At 41.1% G+C, this 24,134-nt stretch overlaps 1 protein-coding gene across 3 annotated transcripts in view; it reads left to right on the top strand.

Annotated features, from left to right (window-relative positions):
- Nucleotides 1-24,134, top strand: part of LOC132816125 (protein adenylyltransferase SelO-like) — a 97,361-nt gene that overhangs the window by 8,357 nt on the left and 64,870 nt on the right. For all 3 annotated transcript variants that reach the window (XM_060825586.1, XM_060825585.1, XM_060825587.1), the window contains exons 2-6: nucleotides 226-344; nucleotides 15,058-15,186; nucleotides 22,091-22,155; nucleotides 23,230-23,286; nucleotides 23,362-23,460. In XM_060825586.1, coding sequence (XP_060681569.1) covers nucleotides 226-344; nucleotides 15,058-15,186; nucleotides 22,091-22,155; nucleotides 23,230-23,286; nucleotides 23,362-23,460 — 469 coding nt within the window. The remainder of the gene's footprint in view (nucleotides 1-225; nucleotides 345-15,057; nucleotides 15,187-22,090; nucleotides 22,156-23,229; nucleotides 23,287-23,361; nucleotides 23,461-24,134) is intronic.

Raw genomic sequence — 24,134 nt, 5'->3', positions numbered from 1 at the left:
ATGAAGGGCTTTTGCCGAAATGTCGATTTTCCTGCTTCTCAGATGCTGCCTGACCTGCTGTGCTTTTCCAGCACCACTCTAATCTAGACTCTGGTCCCTAGCATCTGCAGTCCTCACTTTTGCCGAATTATTTACTTTGGTGAAAGACCCAGAGTTGTTGATCACAAATAAATTTGACTGGCATTTTGATATTAATAATGAATAATATATCTTTGTTTGTTATAGATTCTTTTCCACTTGATCCTATTAAAGAAAATTATGTACGTCAAGTGAGGGATTGTATTTTTTCAGCAGTTCATCCAGAACCTTTCACGTCAGCAATTAAGCTGGTAGCAGTTTCAAAGGTTAGCACATGGTTTTCAATAAGTGTCTCTATGTTGAAACAATGTGTCATTTAAATAAATTATTAATTAATTACATTACATTAATGTTGCCTGTATACTGAATAAAACTGGAGGTTTAAGTTGTATCTTTTATAAACTTAGCATGGATGTAAAATTTAATTCATTATTTTGCAAATACACTTTTTAATTCCTATTTTTATGTATTTGTCTTTTTAGAACTGACATTAGAGGGGTGCATCAATTCTTTTTTAGTTTCACTTCTCAACTAATTACAAAAAAAGAACAAATCTAATCAGTTTGATGATTTTAAAAAATGATACATTCAGGCCATGTAGGCATCATTGGCCAGCCTTCCTTTATTTGCATCCTTAATTGTGCTTGAGCTGTCTTGTTGAACTGCTACAGTCCATTTAGTGTGGCTTCGCCCACTTGACTGTTGGGGAGGGAGTTTCAGGAGTTTGACTCAGTCACAGTAAAATGATACAGTTCCATCTGTCAATAAGTTCTGAAGAAAGAAATATTAACGCTGTTTCTTTCTTCACAAATGATGCCAAACCTGCTGAGTTTCTCCAACATTCTTTGGCTTTGCTTCAGATTTCCAGCATCTCAGTATTTTGCTTTTATATGATATAGTTCCATGTTGGGATGGTTATGGTTTGGAATCTCAGAATCACAGTTTAATTTAGTACTAATCTCTTGCCTTTTCCTCACAATTCTGAACTTTATTTCTATTTAAGTAATCATCTAATGCCCTCCTAAATGCCTTAATTAAACATGCTTCCACCATAGGCACATAGAGGGGAACCTTTCAATAGTGGTGTTCCCGTATACCTGCTACCCCTTATCTTCCTAGGTGCTGTCTGTTTGGAAGGTGCATCTAATGGAGTCTTGGTAAATTTCTGCGGTACATCTTGGAAGTGGTACACACTGTTTTCACTGTGTTTTTTGGGAACTAATGTTTGTGCATGTGGTGTTAATCAAGTGGATCAAATTTTCCTGGATGGCATCAAGCTTCTTGAGTGTTGTTGGAGCTGCAGCAATTCAGGCAAGTGGGCAATATTCCATCACTTGTGATTAATACCATGTAGGTAGTGAACAGATTTGGGAATCAGGAGCTGAATTATTTGCTGCAGGATTCCTAACCTCCAACCTATTCTTGTAGCCATAGTCTCTATATGGCCAGTACTGTCAGGTTTTGTCAATAGTATCCCATAATGTTGATAGTCGTGGGTTTAGCAATGGAAATGCTATTGAATGTCAAGAGAAGATGGGTTAGATTCTCTCTTGTTGGAGACAGTTATTGACTGACATTTATATGGCACAACTGTCACTTTCCGCTTGTCAGTCCAAGCTTGGATATTGTTTAGGTTTTGCTTCATTTGAACACGGATGACTTCAGTATCTAAGGAGTCAAGAACAGTGCTGAACATTGTGCAGTCATCAGTGGGCATCCCTATTTCTGACCTTGTGTTGGAGGAAAGATCATTGATGAAACAGGTGAAGATGGTTGGGCTTAAGATTCTACCTTTTGGATCTCCTACACTGATGTGCTGGAGCTGAGATGATTGACCTCTAAGAGTCACAAACATCAAGGTATGACTCCAGTCAACAGTAATTTCAGTTTTGCTAGGGCTCCTTGATGCAACATGTGGTCAAATGTGGTCTTTAAGTCAAGGGCAGTCTAACGTCAGTTTTGGAATTCTGCTCTTTTCTTCATGTTTGAATGAAAGTTATAATGAGTTCAGGAACAGTTTGGCAAAACCCAAACTGAGTATCACTGAGCAGATTATTATTAACAAATGTTGTTTGATAGCACTGTTGGTGACCCTTTCCATCATTTTACTGATGCTGAAGAACAGACTGATGGGCAGTAATTGGCCAGGTTGCAATTGTTCTGCTTTGTGTAATGACATAACTGGCAATTTTTGGCATTGTCAGGTGGATGCCAAAGTAGCGGTACTGTAACTGCATCACTAGGGGCATGACAAGTTCTGGAACTCCAGTCTTCAATACTATTGTCAGAGCCTATACTTTGGTAGCATCTAGTGCTTTCAATTGTTTCTTCGTATGAAGTGAAGTGATTCAAATTGGTTGAACTCTGGCAACTGTGATGCTGGGGTCCTCCGGAAGTGGCTGACCTATTCATCCACTCAGCACTTTTGGCTGAAAGTTGTGTCAAATGCTTTAACCTTAGCTTTTACATTGATGTAGCAAGCTCTTCTATCATTCACAAAAGAGATGTTTGTGCAGCCTCCTCGATTGTAACCAAAATAAAAATTGCTCAGATCTGTTCTGAGGAAGGGTCATTTGACCTGAAATATTAGCTCTGATTTCTCTACACAGTTGCTACCAGACATGCTGAGCAGCAATTTCTATTTTTATTTCTAATTTCTAACACTTGCAGTTCTTTTGGTCCTCCTCGATTGAGTTATTTAATTGTCCACAGCCATTCATGACTGCATGTGGCAGAATAACAGAACTTGGATCTGATTCATTCTGGTTAATTACGTAGGTCTTCGTCTCTGTCTGGTTTAGCATTAGAAACAATTCAACCAGATTTCTTTAGTCAACAAAGAATGAGTACTTCATTTCAATTAAAACCTAAACAAACCTGCAAAGATCGTTGATAAACATGGTTTGTCTATGAAGGTAGATATAACTTGGATTGTAACATTCCCAAACTTACATGAGGCAAATGTAGGTAACACAGTATGGTCAAATACATCAAATGGTAAATGTGATCAAATCAGGTCCCACAGATTTCTTAGCAAACATTACTGACACTGTTGGTCACAAATCTCATGAAAACTTCATAATGGATTCCAGTTGTTCATCTTTGATGACTTGGCCTTGAAATCTTCTCAAAGACTGCTCCTTTATATGGGTGTGTGTTCCCCTGGGTTTCAAAAACTGCACTCCTGTTCTTGCAGACACAACTCCAGTATGTTCACAAACAGCAGATTTCACCAAGCCAGTACTGCCCTAAGATTTTTGCCTGAGCTCAAATTTTGATCAGTTGCAAAAAGCAAATAATGCTTGTGGGTTTTCTTCACCCTCACTCATAATTGTATTTTTCCACTAATGGCGCATGGCCTCTTCTGAGCTCCCACATTTCCCGAAATTTTTCTTGAGCCCTAACCTCAACACTTTGCTGTACCTACTGATTTCTAGAATTTCTTCCTGTGTTCTGATTGTGTAGTATGCCTTTTGAACAGTCCAGCTAAACTATTCTTTTCTATATGGAGTGAGCTTCTGTCTCTGTCTGTCTCTAATTCCAATTGACTGTGACCCAGAAACTGTTTCTCAGTGACTCCTGAGATTTTTTTTTCAATTGAATTTACATTTCATGACCTGCCATAGTGTGATTTGAGCCTATGTCTGGGGTTCTGGATTGCTAGGCAAAAGTGAGGACTGCAGATGCTGGAAATCCAGAGTCTAGATTAGATTAGCGCTGGAAAAGCACAGCAGGCCAGGCAGCATCCGAGGAGCAGGAAAATCGACGTTTCAGGCAAAAGCCCTTCATCAGGAATGAGATTGCTCGCTTAGTGACATGCAATACATCACCACTTCCCTGCCTGAGTTTCTCTAATCAGGGATAATCTAAATGCAAAGGGAAAATTAATACAGCACTCCCAAATTGTGTAATTAATGAGATGCACATACATGCAAATAAGTTTCCATCATCTGTGTCTGATAATTTAAGGAATCAGATTCACTTGATGGTGAGAATGTGATTTTTCAACTCTCGTCCAATCAAACCATCACATTTATACTCACCACCTCAGGTAGAGGAAAATCACGCCCTTTATGTTTTTGTGCTGCTCATTAACCTCATTTACCAAATTCCACACATTCACGTTTATACAGAATAAATTTTGTTTCGAGATTGCTACATTTTCTTTTACATTCTCCTTATTAAAATCTCATGTTTTCTTAATGCAGGGCTATCTTTTCTAGTCCTTCATGCACCTTGCTGTTCCCTTGCTAATCTTAAATCTTGCTTCCCAACCCAATCTAAATTTGTTTAAACCCTTCACTGTGGCACTAGCAAAATGCCTTGCAAAGACATTGATCCCACCTGTGCTTATGTACAACCTATCTTACCCATGTAGGTCTCAACTGCCCTAGAATGGGTTCCAAATATCTTAAGAAACTAAAGACCTCTCTCCTGCATCATCTAACCATCATGCTTTCGTCTGATCTATCCTAATTTCTATGCTTAATAACACCTAACATCAAGAATAATTTGAGAGATTATTGCCTTTGAGATCTGGCTTGATAGTTTATTACCTAGCTCACTAAAATCTGCCTGTAGGATCTTTTATCTATATTGATGGTACTGATTTGGACTGCAACCTCTATTTGTTTGGCCTTCTCCCTCAGAGTTTGTTGTAGCCACCAATAAAATCCTTGTCCCTGGCACCAGGAAGGCATATGTTATCCTGTATTTACTTCTGACACCACAGAAATGCTGTTCTCTCTCCTGCTAAATATCAAACCCTCTATCATTATTGCTTTCCTCGTCTTCCTTCTGCCCACAGCTGGCCCAGCCTCACTGTCATGGATTTGGCTGTACACAACCTGCCATTCTCAACTAAATACTGGTCAGAATGCAAGACGGATTCATGGGACACTTGCCTGCCTGATCTTCCATGAGTGCCTTTTCAACACCCATCTCCTCTCTACCTGCTAAGTTGTGGGGTGACCACATTTATAATCTGCTAACCATAAGTCTTTCAGTCCTGCAGATCCAACACAATTGATGCCAATTGTTGGTCATGCTCTAAAACTTTGATCAGCCCAAGCTATTGACACTGCCTGAACATATCATTTCCAGGACAGGGGCAGCAATCTTGTGGTTCCCAGATGAAGCATGATTTGCTCTGTACAGGACGATGATGCCCTTCCATGCCTCCACTTATTAGATTATTAAACTGAAGACTTAAATAAATTAACATTCACCAGACAGCTGTTTCTCATGCAATGTAATTATTCAACATGTCTATTACTATGTTATTTTCGTTGTCACTGTTATCAGTTTTCAAAAGAATGACATTGCATTTTCATAATGTAAAATGTTGCAGTGTTTCAGGCCCTTGAACCTGTTCCATCATTCAGTTTAGATAATGAGTGAACTGTATCTTAACTTAATTAGTGCACCTTAGTTTTATATTTTCAATTAATCTCAACAACATTTGCACCAAAATGCTTTCCTGATATCACCTGTTGTTGGTTTCACTCTAATTTGAAAGTATGCCACTTTCTCTGGAAACTCCCATCAAAGGATTTTTTTTTCTCTTGCTGTCTGTAGCATCTTTTTATGCTAGCATGTTAAACACACCAAATTTGATAACTCACATAAACTTATATACATAATTACACATAAGTCTATGGAGTCTGTTCTCATGAGGCCTTTGGTCCTCCAAGCCTGCACCGATCTATATCCTCTATTTAAATCTGCTACCTGCTGCCTATTTTTATGGATCTGTATCCCTTTGCTCCCTGCCCTTTCATGTATCTGTCTAGATACATCTTAAATGATGCTATCATTCCCACCCCTACCACCTCTGCTGGCAATGCATTCCAGGCACCCACCACTCTCAGCGTGAAGAACTTTCCATGTATATCTCCTTTAAACTTTTCCCCTCTGACTTTGAACTCATGACCCCTAGTAATTGAGTCCTGCACTCTGGGGAAAAGGTTTCTTGCTATCCACCCTGTCTACACCTCTCATGATTTTGTAGACCTCAATCAAGTCCCCCTTCAGCCTCCTCCTTTCAAATGAAAATAATCCTAATCTACTCAACCACTCCTCAAAGCTAGCACCCTCAATATCAGGCAACATCCTAGTGAACTTCCTTTGCACCCTTTCCAAAGCATCCACATTCTTTTGGTAATGTGGCGAAGAGAACAGTACGCAGTATTGCAAATGTGGACGAACCAAAGTCTTATATAACTGTAACATGACTTCCATGTCCTCGGCAGAGTGGGAGGGGAGTTGAAATGTTGGGCCACAGGGCGGTGTGGTTGATTGGTGCGGGTGTCCCGGAGATGTTCCCTAAAGCGCTCTGCTAGGAGGCGTCCAGTCTCCCCAATGTAGAGGAGACCACATCGGGAGCAACGGATACAATAAATGACATTGGTGGATGTGCAGGTAAAACTTTGATGGATGTGGAAGGCTCCCATCGGGCCTTGGATGGAGTTGAAGGAGGAGGTGTGGGTGCAGGTTTTGCAATTCCTGCGGTGGCAGGGGAAGGTCCAGGATGGGAGGGTGGGGAGGGAAATATATCGCTGGTGGTGGGGTCTGTTTGGAGGTGGCGGAAATATTGGTGGATGATTTGGTTTATGCAAAGGTTGGTAGGGTGGAAGGTGAGCACCAGGGTCGTTCTGTCCTTGTTACAGTTGGAGGGGTGGGGTCTGAGGGCGGAGGTGTGGGATGTGGACAAGATGCATTGGAGGACATCTTTAACCACGTGGGAAGGGAAATTAAGAAGGAGGCCATCTGGTGTGTTCTGTGGTGGAACTGGTCCTCCTGGGAGAAAAGGCGGAAGAATTGGGAATACGGGATTGCATTTTTGCAGGAGGTAGGGTGGGAAGAGGTGTAACCAAGGTAGCTGTGGGAGTCAGTGGGTTTGTAAAAAAAATGTCGATGTCAAGTCGGTTGTCATTAATGGAGATGGAGAGGTCCAGGAAGGAGAGGGAGGTGTCAGACATGATCCAGGTAAATTTAAGGCCAGGGTGGAATGTGTTGGTGAAACCTCCTGCAAAAATGCCATCCCGTATTCCCAATTCCTCCGCCTCCGCCGTATCTGCTCCCAGGAGGACCAGTTCCACCACAAAACACACCAGATGGCCTCCTTTAGAGACCGCAATTTCCCTTCCCACATGGTTAAAGATGCCATCCACATCTTGTCCACATCCCGCACCTTTGCCCTCAGACCCCACCCTCCAACCGTAACAAGGACAGAACGACCTTGGTGCTTACCTTCCACCCTACCAACCTTTGCATAAACCAAATCATCCACCAACATTTCCGCCACCTCCAAACAGACCCCACCACCAGGGATATATTTCCCTCCCCACCCCTTTCCGCCTTCCACAAAGACCGTTCCCTCCATGTCTGCCTGGTCAGGTCCACGCCCCCCCCCACAACCCATCCTCCCATCCTGGCACCTTTCCCTGCCACCGCAGGAATTGCAAAACCTGCACCCACACCTCCTCCCTCACCGCCATCCAAGGCCCTATGGGAGCCTTCCACATCCATCAAAGTTTTACCTGCACATCCACCAATACCATTTATTGTATCCATTCCTCCCAGTGCAGTCTCCTCTACATTGGGGAGACTGGATTACTCCTAGCAGAGCACTTTAGGGAACTTCTCCGGGACACCTGCACCAATCAACCACACCACCCTGTGGCCCAACATTTCAACTCTCCCTCCCACTCTGCCGAGGACATGGAGGTCCTGGGCCTCCTTCACCGCCGCTCCCTCACCACTAGACGCCTGGAGGAAGAATGCCTCATCTTCCACCTCGGAAGACTTCAACCCCAGGGCATCAATGTGGACTTCAACAGTTTCCCCATTTCCCCTTCCCCCACCTCACCCTAGTTCCAAACTTCCAGCTCAGCACTGTCCCCTTGATTTGTCCTACCGGCCTATCTTCTTTTCCACCCATCCACTCCACCCTCCCCCCACCAACCTATCACCTTCAACCCCTCCCCCACTCACCTATTGTACTCTATGCTACTTTCTCCCCACCCCCACCCTCCTCTCACTTATCTGTCCACCCTTCAGGCTCTCTGCCTGTATTCCTGATGAAGTGCTTTTACTCGAAACGTCGATTTTACTGCTCCTCGGATGCTGTCTGAACTGCTGAGCTCTTCCAGCACCACTCTACTCCAGAATCTGGTTTCCAGCATTTGCAGTCATTGTTTTTACCCTGTAACATGACCCGCCAACTCTTGTACTGAATACCCCATCCGATTGAGGAAAGCATGCCATATGCCTTTGTGACCACTCTGCTGATCTGCATTGCTACCTTCTGGGAACAATGGACCTGAACACCAGATCTCTCTGTACATCAGTTTTTCCCAGGACTTTTCCATTTACTATATGGTTAACTCTGGAATTGCATCTTCCAAAATGCATCACCTCACATTTGTCTGGATTGAACTCCCTCTGCCATTTCTCTGCCGAATTCTCCAATCTATCTGTATTCTGCTGTATTCTCTGAGAGTCCCCTTCACTATCTGCTACTCCACCAATCTTAGTGTCATCTGCAAACTTGCAACCTACACCTTCCTCCAAATCTTTTATGTCTATCACAAACAACAGTGGTCCCAGCAAGATCCCAATGGGACACCACTGTCATAGGTTTCCATTTTGAGAAGCTCCCTCCCACTACTTCTCTGTCTCCTGTGGTCCAACCAGTTCTCTATCCATCCAGCTAAAACACCCTGGACCCCATGCGACTTCACCTTCCATATCAACCTACTATGGGAAACCTTATCAAACACCTTACTAAAGTCCATGTATGTGACATCTGCATCCCTTCCCTCATCAATCAATTTTGTCATTTCTTCAAGGAATTCGATTAGGTTTGTATGACATGACCTTCCATGACAAAACCATCGTGCCTATCACTGATAAGCCCATTTTCTTCCAAATGGGTATAATATCCTATGTTTTAGTATCTTCTCCAGTAGCTTCCCTACCACTGACATCAGGCTCACAGGTCTATAATTACTTGGATTATTTCTGCTACCCTTCTTAAACAAGGGGACAATGTGAGCAATTCTCCAGTCCTCTGGGACCTCCCCCCTTTTCAAGGATACTGCAAAGATATCTGTTAAAGTCCCAGCTATTTCTTCTCTCGTTTCCGTCAGTAACTTGGGATAGATCACATCTGGACCTGGGGACTTGTGCACTTCAATGCCTTTTAGAATACACTTCCTTCCTCCTTATGCTGACTTGACCTAGAGTAATCAAAGATCTATCACTAACCTCAACATCCGCCATGTCCCCCACCTCGGTGAATACCGATGCAAAGTATTCATTAAGAATCTCACCCATTTTCTGTGACTCCATGCATATCTTTCCTCCTTTGTCCTTGAGTGGCCAACCCTGTCCCTAGTTATCCTCTTGCTCCTTATATATGAATAAAAGGCTTTGGGATTTTCCTTAGCAGTGTTTGTTAAGGATATTTCATGACCCCTTTTAGCCCTCTTAATTCCTCATTTCAGATTGGTCCTACATTTCTGATATTCTTCCAAAGCTTCATCGGTCTTCAGTTGCCTAGACCTAATATACGCATCCATTTTCCTCTTAGCTAGTCTCACAATTTCACTTGTCCTCTATTGGTCCCTAATCTTGCCATTTCTATCCCTCATTTTCACAGGAACATATCTCTTCTGAACTTCTAATCAACCTCTCTTTAAAAAGCTTCCTACATATCAAATATGGATTTCCCTTCAAACAGCTGCTCCCAATCTACATTCCCTAGCTCCTGCTGAATTTTGGTGTAGTTGGCCTTCCCCCAATTTAGCATTCTTCTTTTCTTTGTCCATGATTATTCTAAAACTTATGGAATTGTGATCACTATTCCCAAAGTAATCCCACACTGAACCTTCAGTCACCTGACCCGGTTCATTTCCTAACATAAGGTCCAGTGTGGCCCCTTCCCGTGTTGGAGTATTTACATACTGTTATAGAAAACCCTCCTGGATGTTCTTTACAAATTCTGCTCCATCTAAACTTCTAACACTATGTGAATCCCAGTCAATGTTGGGAAAATTAAAATCTCCTATCACCACCACCGTGTTGTTCCTACATCTCTACATATTTGTACCTCTATGTCACATTTGCTGTTGGGAGACTGGTAGTACAGTGTTACTGCACATTTCCTATTTCTGAGCTCTGCCCATATTGCCTCATTACTTGAGTCGTCCATAATGCCCTCCTTCAGCACAACTGTGATACCTTCTTTGACCAGTAATACAACTCCTCCACCCTTTTACCTCCCTCTCAATCTCACCTGAAACATTGATAATCATGCCCTTCCCTCAACCACATCTCAATAATCGCAATAACACCATACTCGAAAGTACTAACCCAAGTCCTAAGTTCAACTGGCTTACCTGCTATACTTCTTGCATTAAAGCAAATGCACCTCAGATTACCAGTCCCTTTGCGTTCATCCTCCACTTCCCGCCTACTCTTCCCCTTAGTCACGCTGACTTCATTATCTAGTTCCTTACAGGCTTTAGTTACTACCTCCGTCCTGTCCGCTAACCTCCTCATGTGGTTCCCATCCCCCTGCTACATTAGTTTAAAACCTCCCCAACAGCGCTAGCAAAAGCACCCCAAGGACATTGGTTCCAGTCCGGCCCAGGTGTAGACCATCCAATTTGTAATAGTCCCACCTCCCCCAGAACTGGTTCAATGTCCCAAACATCTGAACCCCTCCCCACTGAACCATCTCTCATCCTGAGTGTTCTATCATTCCTACTCTGACTAGCATGTGGAACTGGTAGTGATCCTGAGGTCCTACTTTTTAACCTGATTCTTAACTCCCTAAATTCTTCTTGCAGGACTCATCCCATTTTTTAAAATCTATATCATTGGTGCCTACATGCACCACGCCAACTGGCTGTTCATCCTCCCCCTTGAGAATTTTCTGCAGTCGATCCGAGACACCCTTGACCCATGCACCTGGGGCAACACACCATTGGGAGTCTCTTTTTCGACCACAGAACCGACTATCTACTCCCCTTACAATTGAATCCCCCGCGACTATAGCCTTTCCACTCTTTTTCCTACCCTTCTGAACAGCAGAGCCATAATTTAACCTATCATTTTATTAAACTTGTCATGCACCATCTCCAAAACCATTCTTATCTACGCTGAGCTTTGCAGCCTGGAACTACATCTCATACTCGAGGTTTGCTCCATATACCTGTTTTCATTTTAGTCCCCATGAAATTAAGACTAATATTCCATTGGTCATTTTATTGGTTTTCCTACCTGTCGTCTGCTGCTTCTGTGACTTCAGCACTTGAATGCTTAACACGCTCCTGAAGGCATTAATCAGTGCTAATTTTATGGACCATGGTGGTCCTCTCTTTTCTTGTTCAAGTTTTAACTCTTCTTGAGTAAGATAGTGATTAGCATCTTCAAGCATAGGTATGTGAACATCAATAAAGAATGGAAATCTCAGCTAATTTTTGTTTTCCTATTCCTTGTCTCTTCTCTCAAGATTAAGTTTCCATGACTTTTGTGACAACACCCAAATGTTTCATTCCTGGCAAAATCTCAGCATTTATCAAATAGCTGACATCCTGCTGAATTTCTCTAAGCTGTAATCTTTCTCAGCTGCATCATGTAAGTACTGCTTGTGAACTTTCTTCAACCTATTCTCAGTTGCACTGGACTACAAGTAACTCCCAAGGTTTCTTTTTCATCCAACCTTTTCCCGCTGCAAAGAGTCACTATTTCTTGGGATTCTCCCTGAGCCTTAACTGCCTCGAGTCTGCTAACGGTGGCACTTGTAACTTGTGCCGCCTTTACTGCTTCAGAACTCATCTAGCTCTAAACCACAATTAACTTCTCCCGGCAAACATGCAACCAGGTAAGTTGAAGCTAAATGACCTTTTTAAATTCTATCCATCTCCGTGATAATGTAGCCTCCTCTGAGCTAGCCTTAATCCAACTTTCAGATTAAGTCATTATGATCTAGTGCTTGAAACCAAATGGAACTCAAGATCAAGCAATGTTAACAAAAAGATAATTGGGTAAGCATTTGATTTTGTTTACTTAGGGAAATCAGGTAATCAGTGTGGTGGGAAGTTAAAGATCATATAACACCAGGTTATAGTCCAAAAGGCTTATTTGGAAGCACTGGCTTTCGGAGCTTCATCAAGGAACAGCGCTCCGAAAGCTAGTGCTTCCAATTAAACCTATTGGACTATAATCTGGTGTTGTGTGATTTTTAACCTTATACACCCCAGTCCAACACCGGCATCTCCAAAGTGTAGTGGGAGTTTGTGATGTGTGAACTAGAAATGAAATACTATCAGCAAGCATTTTAAACTCTCTTTGAAGTGTCAGTACTGCAAGCAATGTAACACGATAGGTAGAATTTTTCTAGCTCTTGAACAGCATGGCAAGTTAATTGAGAAAAAAATAGCAAGACTGAAAAAGATTGAGATTCTCGACCCCAAGAAAAATAAATCTGATTTTGCACCTCAGGTTTGATTGGTGATTTCTAACTCTCACTCATAAACACAGGGAGTCCAATTTGCATGCATTAAATCCAATTATTGCACATTCTTGCTTCATTTTTATGGAATTTGCTATTCACCAGCATAATGGATAGAAACTAGACAGTGACAGTTCTGGAAATAGGTACCTGGTGGCTTCAGCTTATCCTTTGCTTTTCTGGGCATCCATCTTGGTAAATGATCCCCTCATCTTATGGCATACTCCATGGGTAGCAATCAGTCACATCCTTCATCTGCAGAGGTTGATATAGGACATTCTTCAGACTCTCCAGGTCATTATGGCACATCTCTGACTCACTTAAGAGTACAGTTACACACTTCAATGGTGCCCTTCAGAGTGCACTGATATCTTTCAATGTGTTTTGTGTGCAAAGGCAGGCACCCTTTTCATGCATCAAAGCAGGGTGCAACTCAGGGCTTTTTGCTTCTTAGCACGTGTATATTCTGTGTCACCTTGAATTCTCACTGCATTTTTGCCTTGCCTTTTTGTACTTTGCCATCTCATTCAGAATTTAAAGCATCGAACTTTTGTCTTGCCTTGCCTTTTAGCCAGAGTCAAAGCTAAACAGCTTGTCGTGGTTGTCAGCAGTCTTCAGTCAAGGGAGTAAGACTTGTTGCCCTGTATGGCACCATGCATATCAATGTTACACCAATAGCATGTGTCAGCAGCTCTTGTGGCAAGCACACTATGTGTGGTTAAACTAAATGGTATTTTGTCAATGTCTAAGAGGAGTCGATGGTCAAATTAAGGGAACTATAGACAGTCCGCGGTTCAAGCCAACTAGGAGAAAGTGAGGATCGCAGATACTGGAGGTCAGAGTCAAGAGTGGGTGCTGGAAAAGCACAGCAGGTCAGGCAGCATCTGAGGACCAGGGGAATGAAACCCTTTCTGATGAAGTTCTCTTGCCTGAAACATCGATTCTCCTGTTCCTCAGATGCTGCCTGACCTCATGTGCTTTTACAGCACCCAACTCTTGAGTCTGTGGTTCAAGCCACGATTAGTCAAGCCAGTATCTGATCTCAGTTCAGGGGCTTGGCACAGTCAGTTCAGCACTTAGGATGTTGAGGGTTAGGAGTTCTCTACTATTACATGCTGGGGAGTGGGCCAAAATCAGCTCTGAAAAATGACAAGTTTTTCTGATATGCTGGGTATTTGAAAAATTGTAGTGCTTCCTTAGGAGGGTTCTAAAGTGGTATGGTACTAGAAATGGGGAGCCAGCATAGTTTCAGTCTTGACCACTAATTGCACACAGCTCAGATTGGAACAGGGATGTTTCTGTTCCATGTGACTCAGTAAGACAAATTTCACTTGGCTGTTGGGGAAATGAGAAATGTTTGATTTATAAAATTCCAGTATTCTGATCTGTCTTCAGAATAGTGTATGACTTGTTTTGTTATGACATAAAATGTTTTATAATACCCTTAAACAGGAAATAAAATCATCTGTTATCATTGTTTGCATAATCATAGTTCAGGATGTCACTCTTGACGTGTGTTTCATTTGAAAATGGTAATCTGTTTCCCTCTACCTTTGAAATAATTATTCGGGACACTGGAGAACTTTTAAAGTACAATGAACAAAATTATGTATACTTGTCATATGATGCAGGTTTTGTTTGTACTCATTGTATGCAGAAGGAGGGATAGTTTATTCTAAAAAGGAAGCTATTCGTAGTTTTGCAGGTTAAAGCATTTTAGTGACATAGGGAATATGATATTGAGTGAATCTAACTGCATTCCTGTTACTGAATACAGAAATTTGAAGTTGATTAACACAATTGATTAAAAGAAAGAACAATTGATTCTAGTCACACATGTCTTGGACTTAGATACAATGAACAATGCAACAACACTATTTAATTCAGTTCTGCTCATGTCTTTTGCAAATCAGCTTCAGAAGATTATGTGCACAGTGCCAATACTAGCCTATTTCACTTTGTATATCATAAATGTGCCTGACTACAAATTATGATATAGCTAATAATAGCACTGAAGGTGTACCTATATCACAGACTGTAGCGCTTCACAAAGGCAGCTTGGCAATAGCTTTTTAAAGGAAATTATGAATGGGCAGTAAATATTAGTTTAGATAGTGACACCCACTTCCTATGAACAAATAAAAATTAGTCTTATTATGAATAATTTTAGTTAAGATACGATTTTCAAATCACCCTGTTCAGAAATGTTATAACACACCTCCGGAACAAAAGGGACTTGAACTGCGGCCTCCTGGTCCAGGGTAGGACATTCCATTGTACCATATCCACCCTTTAATTAGGATAAGAATATTTTACTTCTGAATTCGTTTCAGCTTAACTAATTTAAAGTGATTGACTAAACTTACATGTATAACCAGATTTTTAAGAATTTGGTCTGAATTACAGGGTTCTGTAAATGTGCAGTAACCATTATTAATATATTTTTTTTAAATCAGGAAGTTGTGGAAGACCTATTGGATTTAGATCTGTCTATAACAGAGACCAAGGAGTTTATTCGATTTGTTAGTGGTGTACAAATTCTACCTGGATCTGTGCCTCTCACTCATAGATATGGCGGTCATCAGGTGAGGTAGAAATATTTTATGAAGTAATTGAAAATAATTTATCCTATTCTTTTACTTGTATTCCTTTCCTTTTTAAATGAGTAAAATGGATTCAATGTCTTACAAGGTGAGCTGTGATGATGCTTAAAATTGAACAATGCACAATATAACTGCATTTTTATTGAATAAGATAAAGTAGACAGATGAAAGAGAAATTGTAAGAACCTGATAAATATCACTAGTAATGTACTGCTGCTCCAAAATAAGAGTATTCAGTGTAAGATCTGTTTGAGCTAAATCTTGGTGGTTAGTTTAACCCTCTTTTGTGCTGTTGAGTTTGGTTGTCCTTGTGTGTTAAGTATTGAAGTATTGGTAATCTCTAGTTACAATTTTCTGTAAGTTTTTCTCAGTCAGTTGGCTGAATCAAACAGGTTTGTCAGAAATCATGGAGCAGGTCACCATTATGTCTTGGTCAGGAAAATACACATAAATGGAGAAGTGTAAAGTAAGGGTGAAGTTAAAATAAAAGTCAGTTGGAGGCATGTAATTTTGTATAGATTGCAAAGTAAAACATTCAGCAGCTTGGATCATGGCATGATAGTTAAACCTTACTTCGTGAAGACATTTTCAGTATTATCTGCAACAGGTTCTGTTTGCATATGGATAATTTGCAAAGACATTGAGTATTCTTGAGGCCTCATGAAAAGTGAAAATAAACACAGATCTGAAATAAATGTCTGCAGTTAGGGTAATTTGTGGTGATTACTAGTTAAATATCTCTTCCTCTGGCATTATCTGTAGCAGCATTGATTTCCTGGCTATTGAAAAGCTATTCAATCTGTTTCTCTAAGTGGAGGTTTACTACAGATATGGATCTGAAAATGAGAAAGAAAGTTTCAATGTTACAGTATTCAGAAAATGGAAATCACGGGAGAAATGTTTTAAATAGAAAATATTTCAATAGAAAATATATACTTATTCTCTAAAGTATTTCTTCATATCAATGGTATAATTGTTATGAAGGGCTTATGCCCGAAACGTCGAATTTCCTATTCCTTGGATGCTGCCTAACCTGCTGTGCTTTAACCAGCAACACATTTTCAACTATAATTGTTAAGGTTATCATGTTCTTAATGCATTTACAGGATACATTTCATGTAAGTTGTTTTGTTGACATGAAAGTAAGTGCAGGTCTTGAGAAATTATTCTTCAGTTTAATGGTTTCAATCCTTTTTTACTATCCGATTGGAATTCTGTAAATGTATATTTTCAATAACCACAGTGATACTAAGTATCTAGAGGAAATCCTTAATTGGGACTGTCAAGATAATTTCTACACTTGATTGAACTAAATTCCTGCCTTAAGGGGCTGAAGCTAGGAAATTTTAATTTTGGCTGAATTTTTTTCAATAAGCTAAATGCTTCCTGAAGAAAAGTGCAGCAAACCAGCCAACAATATCCACTATATTATAGATTTTTAACTGTACAATATCACTGGTTATGTGAAAACTTATTGTAAAACAAAGCAAAGGGTAATCTGAAAATTGCAATGCCATTGGTCAATTTTTTTCCCTCAATGCATTTATTCATTAACAATGAAGTTAATGGTTATGTTTTAATGGCAGAGGGTGGTGCATGTACAGGATGAGCAACCAGAGAAGATGGTGGAGGCAGGCCCGATTGCAATATTTAAAAGGCATTGGATGGGTATATGAATAGGAAGGGTTTAGAAGGATATGGGCCAAATGCTGGCAAATGGGACTCGGTCAGATTGGGATGTCAGGTTGGCATGTACGAGTTGGACCAAAGGGTCTGTACTGTATGACAATGCTTTATTTCTTTATTTTTCTACTTTTCTAGTTGGTGTGTATACATTTTTAAACTTTGTTTCTCTCTTACTACTTTGTCCCGAGATATCTTTGTACTTAAGATGCCCTCTGTGTGGTAGCATTGAACACTTACTGTACTCCTATGCTTCTACACTTGAGTACATGTGACAAAACAAAATTAAATCTATGTATTAAGATTAATCTTATGATACCACAAATTACTGGGCGTAAAGTCAGTAAATTTGGAGATCGGAATACACTCAGTCCTGATTAACCACAAGGGATAGAGGCATAGACTTCCTGCAGATAACTAAAAATACAACTAAGGTTCTTTCGTTTTGAAATAACCGCACAGAGGCCGACCAAGGACGTTCTAAATTCTGTTAATGTAGGTAAGCCAATACCTCACAAGCTGTTACCTCACAAATGGGGCAACAGCAAAACATACCCTGCCCCTCAGAACAGACAAAAGTGCTGTCAGAAACTGTAGGTTCTCCCTATCTGGCTAGTGTTGAGGAAATTCCAGAGTCCGAGATAGATGCAGGCTTGATACAATTACTGCCAGAAGAAGAGGTAGAAACTCTCCCAACATGGTCTGCTTTCACGTGATCCACATGTTTGTTCAGGACTGCCTCACCTACCTGAACTTTAGTCACATGACCTGACCTTGCATCAACCTCAACTTGTACCCATAAAGGGCCATTCCCATGATTGCAGCACCAAACATTGTCTCCCGAATGAAAATAGCTCTCGCTTAGAGGAGTCACGAAGCTGGCATTGGCGCTCCTGCTGTTGCACCCACTCTGGTCTGGGAATATCAGGTTTAACTTGATGCAGAGTCATCTCTCCATTAGCAACTTCATCATGGAGCTATCCCTGTTGTTGCGTGAAGTGTGATCCTATACAGTTTGATACCAAGTGATGCTGTAGGCTGCTTCTTTAAGCCTCAACATTTGGCTCGCTTTTTCTGCCCCTTCATTTGGGCAGTGGATGGTGTGGAGCTGCCCTTATGTACTGAATGCAATTCAACTTCAGTAAATACTCCAGTTCCCTGCTGGTAAATGATGTCCCAATTCCAGGAGTCAATATATCGTGAATGATGCCCGCAGTTTCTCAATTGTCGTCCCTGAGTTTGTCAAACACACATTATGCATGTTTAACCACTTTGAATGGGTATCCACAGTGACCAGGAACATTGAGCCCATGAAAGGACCAGCATAGTCAACATGCAACCGAGTCCATGGTTTATCTGGCCATTCCCATGAATATGTGGTCAGTGTTGATTGCAATTTTTGACCTTGTTGGCACTCCGGGCGCTGCCCCACCAATGCACAATGTTGGCATCCAGCCCTGGCCACTAGACTTATTTTCTTGCTAGCACCTTCATCTTGGAAACCCCTGGATGAGCCTGATGGAGGTCAGCCAGTATATTGTGGCGACCTTTACTCAGGACAGTTACTCTTGCTACCCAAAGTAATATGCCATTCTCTATAGTGATCTGGTCTCACTAGGTCCACAAAGGTTTCACCTCTGGTTGTGATGGCATTCTGTGTGCCCATTACCACTAGCTGTGTTAGTTTTGCTAGGATAGGATCTTTGTATCCTCCGCTAGGTATTGTCAGCAGTGACCAGAAAGTGGCCGGCACTGCCAGTGGAGTATCTGCCAGTGGGAGGTGGCTCAGGGCATCCGCATTAGCCACTTAGCTTCCCTGGATGATGTTATAGCTTGTACTTGTATGTGTTGTGAATAAGGGCCCGCCCAGAAGCTATAGGTAGCACCATCTTGTATTCCTTCAGTAGCCCTAGCAGGAGTTTGTGATCTGTTACTATGACAAATCCCCATCCGTAATGATATTGGTGGAGCTTCCTCACACCAAAGATGACTGCCAGATGTTCCTTTTCTATCTGGGCATGTTTGTGTTCAGCATCAGCCAAAGTCCAAGAAGCATTCGCTATTGGGTGTTCTTCTCTGTTGGGCCACCGGTGAACCAACACTAGGAAGCATCACATGTCAGCACTATATTTCCCTTCATGATAGCTCCGAGGTAGATAACCATTTGCTTAAAATCCCCACAAAGGTGAACTGAACTGCCAACTTCACAGTCGCTACAACCGATGCTGCCCATTCCGCAAACTGCATTTTTTTGATGATTCCTCTGCTCCCCATCCTTCTGATTTCCACCTCTGGATCTTGCAAAATATTGGAATGGCTTCCTGGTCAACATGTAAAGTGACTTTGACTGCTTTGATTGTCCTAGGCCCTTCCTGAAAAACTCCTGGATATTTCAATAGGATTTCACTGAGGCAGCCATTTTCTACTCAAACAATGTTGAGCCAATCTAGCTGGATCTTTTTCAACCAATTCCTCCCAAATAGGTTTGGGCCTGAGTCCCTTACTGCCATCAGTAACAACTGCACCAATTGCTTCTCATAGGCGACCAGAACCGAAGTCGTACCCTTAATTTGCAGCAGTTCCCAGTGTTTGTTCTCATTCTGGCTGAGGTCTTGCACGAACTTAATCGTTGGAGATCTGAGTGAATCTTATTAAAGACAGGTTCGGTAACCACAGATACAGCTGTCCCAGTGTTGACCTTCATGGGAACTGGGTGACCATTTAACTAGAAGTTAATTTTAATCAGTTCCAATTTAGATATCACTAAGGAATTGTTCCAACCCACACATAGGGGGACTTTCCAGGGTGAACACTCTTGTAGGTACCAACCAGTGAGTTTTCTTGCTCAAGCTGGCCTTTTAGGATTCCTTTGCTGTCTCGAGTTTGCATACCGGTAGTAACTACAATGTTGTGCTGGCCCAGATCTTGAACAACATTTTAGCCAGTTGGTCAAAGCTCAGCTTTGTTGTCGAGTTAAGTTGTCAGCTGTCCTAAGATTCCTCTGCTCAAGATATGTCCTGCATGAGGCTCTGCAAGTACCTACAATCAAGTAGTGTTCCAATCAAGCTCAGATGGACAGGTGTAGGTGTCCACTTCCATTGGGATGCCCTGTAGTTCCCATGTTCCAATTGCTACATTTTCTAAAGACAAAGCCAATTGTAGTACCTGTTTGAAGTGTCTAGTAGGCACTTCTGCATGGTTATATCATTAATCCCACATACCAAATGGTCAGTCAGCATTTCATTCGAGATAAATCCAAAATCACATGCCTCTGTCAGTCTTGTTAATCTTGTCAAAAATCCTGATACTGATTCTCTGATGCTGTAAAAGCCAAATAAAACTGGTAGCATCTCATGATTAGAGAAGGCTTTAGGTCATAATATTCCTTAATCAACTCCATCAACTTTTGGAAGGTTCTAGAGTCGGGTGCCTCTAGAAAGATTAAGCCCCCTCTAACCAAAAATGCTTCTGGTCCTCAAGCAGTCAGAAGGATTAGTCATTGCTGTTCATCTGCCCCAATGTCATTAGCCTGGAAGAAATATTACATTATTTCCACATACTGAGCTCAAGCTTTCATGGCAGGATCAAAGTCAAGCTTTCCAAATAAAGGTATGATGCCAGAAATGCTTACCCCACCTCCAAGATGACTGTTGCAAGTTAATGTTCTTCAGGCATGTACTATTTTCTCCTGTTGGCACTGAAATAACTGCACAGAGGCTGGTTTCCCATCACCAACTCACTCTTTATTTAGTTGTGCACAGTATACAGGCTGTGGCCAGGCAGCTTGGAGTCAATCTTCTCAACCAAGGAGATTCTAAATTCTCTCTTTTTTAAATTTTATTAAACAATATCCTCTGTTAGTATTAGTCAGCCAGTGCCTCCTGATTGGCCCAAGTTAACAACCCCATTCAAGGACCTTGTAGTCAATGAGGTCTACCTGCTTCCAATCACTACACCTTAGGACCTAATAAACCTCTAAATAAACATAAGCACATTAAAACAATGTTAATAAAATCATGAAAATACATATACCTTTAATAGAGTAATCTTGAGGAAGGCAAGATGAGAAGCAGTTACATTCTGTAGTACTATAAAGTATGGTGCCGAGGGCTGACTTTGTGAGTACATTGATCCATAGGTAACAAATCGTCAGCTGACAAGGACTGAGTGTATAACATTATGCTTATGAGTCAGGTCATGCTCCTGGCAAGCTCAAAATTAGCTCTTCAAAAGGGCGGCATGGTGGCTAGTGGTTAGCACTGCTGGTTAGCACCAGTGATCTGTGTTCGATTCCACCCTTGGGCGTCTGCCTGTGTTGAGTTTGCATGTTCTTCCCATGCCTGTGTGCGTTTCTCAGGTGCTCTGGTTTCTTCCCACAGTCCAAATATGTGCAAGTTAGGTGAAGTGACCATGCTAAATTTCCCATTGTGTCCAGGGATGTGTAGGCTATGTGGACTAGCCATGGGAAACGTAAGGGTATAGAGATAGGGTAGGGGGTGGGTCTGGTTGGGATCCCTTTTGGAGGGTTGAAGTGGACTCGATGGGCTGAATGGCTTGCTCCCACATTGTAGGGATTCCATGATTTTTTATTGCATGTCGGGTAAAGCCATATATACCAGAATGCTTCTGGTTCAATAGCTGATCTCCACAAAAGTAGTAGTTGGTTGCACTTCCATTTCTGATTGACCATTACTCTTAGAAATGGCTTGTGTACCATTAAGTGAAACACTAAAGATTCGACTGTTATAGCTCATTTTGTCCTCACTCTACCAAGCTCATCATCCAGGTTCACATGTGAAACACGTCTATATAAACAAAGGTCGAGAGGACTAATGGCATCTCTAGTACTGTATCCCAGAAGGAATCATTACCTTCATGGACAAGAAATTAAAAGGAAATCCACAGTGTGCAAAAGAAATTTGAATAATTTTTTCTAATGTTGTCTTAAACTGCTTTCGTAATTTTTCAATTGATGAGTTTATGGAATGTAACAAACTGTTAAATGATATTAAAAATCACACAACACCAGGTTATAGTCCAACAGGTTTAGTTGGAAGCACACTAGCTTTCGGAGCGGCGCTTCCAATTAAACCTGTTGGACTATAACCTGGTGTTGTGTGATTTTTAACTTTGTACACCCTAGTCCAGCACTGGCATCACCAAATTATGACATTAAATAATTTCTTTTTATCTTTACACACAGTTTGGAGTCTGGGCTGGCCAGCTGGGTGATGGAAGAGCCCATTTGCTTGGAGCATACACCAATAGGTAAACAAAAATATTTTTAGGAGAGATTTCAATTATGTGGCTTGAATCTAATTTGTTTCCAGAATTACAGAATTGTTACATTACACAAGAGGGCCAGATGTTGAGGGAGTCAATACAGATGATGAAGATGCTGAGGAAGCCAGAGCAGTAGTGAGATGAGGTACATAGGATGGGAAGAATCAGATAGCAGCTAGCTTTGAGGGCAAATGACTTTGCATTAATGTATGTAGAACTGAGAACTGAACTCAGATGTATTCCTGTCCTCAAGGCAATGCTTAGATTATAACTTTAAAACATTTAGCTGCTTTGTTTAGAGTAAATTGTAATCTAATTCACCTTGTCGAGTTGATGCAATTCAATAAAGCATTATATGATGTGTGCCTGAGATATTTGTCATGTCAAAGCCATATTTTGCAATGGTATCCTCTTCCCACACAAATCTTTGCTGATAAGTTATCAAATGTGTATGTTCTAATTATAGTGAAAGATCAGTGGGCTGTTAGTGCATGAGTGTTTTAGTAGCACCTTTCATGTTTGAAATGTGCACCCTGGAACATGTGTGACAGTCATTATCATGCTGGTGCAAGTAGTGCTAGATTGGCAGCTGCAGTAAAGCAACAGACCTCTGCAGCTACCTCAGTCCTGTCTGCCTTTATCAGTAAGGGTGACTTTTTGTTGCCATCCCTCAAGAAAAGTACTTCACACAGTTGCATGAGAAATTTCCTCTTACCCTCCACCTACTGTGTCTCTTGCCTTTGGGTCCACTTCCACATTTAGTCTAAAAAGGACAAGACTGTGTTCATTGTGTTGTAAAAAATGTGGAATATTTACATAACAGTAAATTTGAAAATTGATATTATGAAACAAAACTGCAATAAAAGTTGGAAGACCAGAATGAACTTCTGTGCTCCCAAAATTTGATACCTGTAAATAATGTCTTTTTTTTAAGAGATCTATAGTAGAATTAGAACAATTTCAATTAAATAATTCAAGAGTATCTTTTAAAAATATTTGACATGGAATAATCAGAAATCAGATGAATTCTTATAAATTAATTTCGACATCTTTCTACAGGCATGGCACAAGATGGGAGCTTCAGCTGAAAGGTTCTGGGAAAACCCCTTATTCTCGGTAACTGTAATACATTGTGTTCATCAAAAGTAATTTCGCATTAGTACTGTGTCTTGATTGGATTTCTGTTTGCAGAGATGGTGATGGGCGTGCTGTTCTCCGCTCTTCAGTAAGAGAGTTTCTTTGTAGTGAGGCCCTGAATTATCTTGGGATACCTACCACCAGAGCAGCCAGGTAGAAATTCTAATACTGTACTCATAATGCTTGATAAGATTTATAACTAGTCTACTTTTAATGAAGTTATTCACTTGAAACAATAAATATTCCTTTCTCTTTAGATGCTTCTTGAATGGGCTAAATATTTTTCCAGAGTTTTCTCATATTCTTTTAAATTTCCAGTATCTAGAGCATTTTGTGTTTGTTTTAGAATTTGATTCACTATCACTTCTTGTTCAGGGCTGGAGATGTGGCAAGATGTTGGGCAGCGCAGTCTCTTGATTATGCAACTTCCATTTGTCGCTTTTACCTTGTTCTCCTTCATTATTTTCCATGTCTCTTCTCATGATTCATTGCCCATATATTCAGCCTCAAGGATTCCAATTTAAATTCTGGCCTTTGTCTTTTAAAACCATTCTTGACACAGATATCTCTGTTGTTTTTCATGCTCCTCGAATCATTGCTCTAACTTTTTCCTAAAATCCATGCTTATTGCCTTGCATCGCCACAATAATGTTCTGTCCAGCTACCCTTGTCCTCATGTTGACATCTCATAGAATCTTCTCATAGAATCCTGACAGTGCAGATAGAGGCCATATGGCTCATCATGTCTGCTCCGATCTGCCAAAGAGCATCCCACCTCTACCCTATCCTTGTAACCCTGTATTTCTTATGGCTAAACCACCTAGCCT

The sequence above is a fragment of the Hemiscyllium ocellatum genome, chromosome 5 (assembly GCF_020745735.1).
Source record: "Hemiscyllium ocellatum isolate sHemOce1 chromosome 5, sHemOce1.pat.X.cur, whole genome shotgun sequence".
NCBI lineage: Eukaryota > Metazoa > Chordata > Chondrichthyes > Orectolobiformes > Hemiscylliidae > Hemiscyllium > Hemiscyllium ocellatum.
The sequence above is the reverse complement of the archived record's forward strand: the minus strand, read 5'-3'. Positions and strand labels throughout refer to the sequence as shown.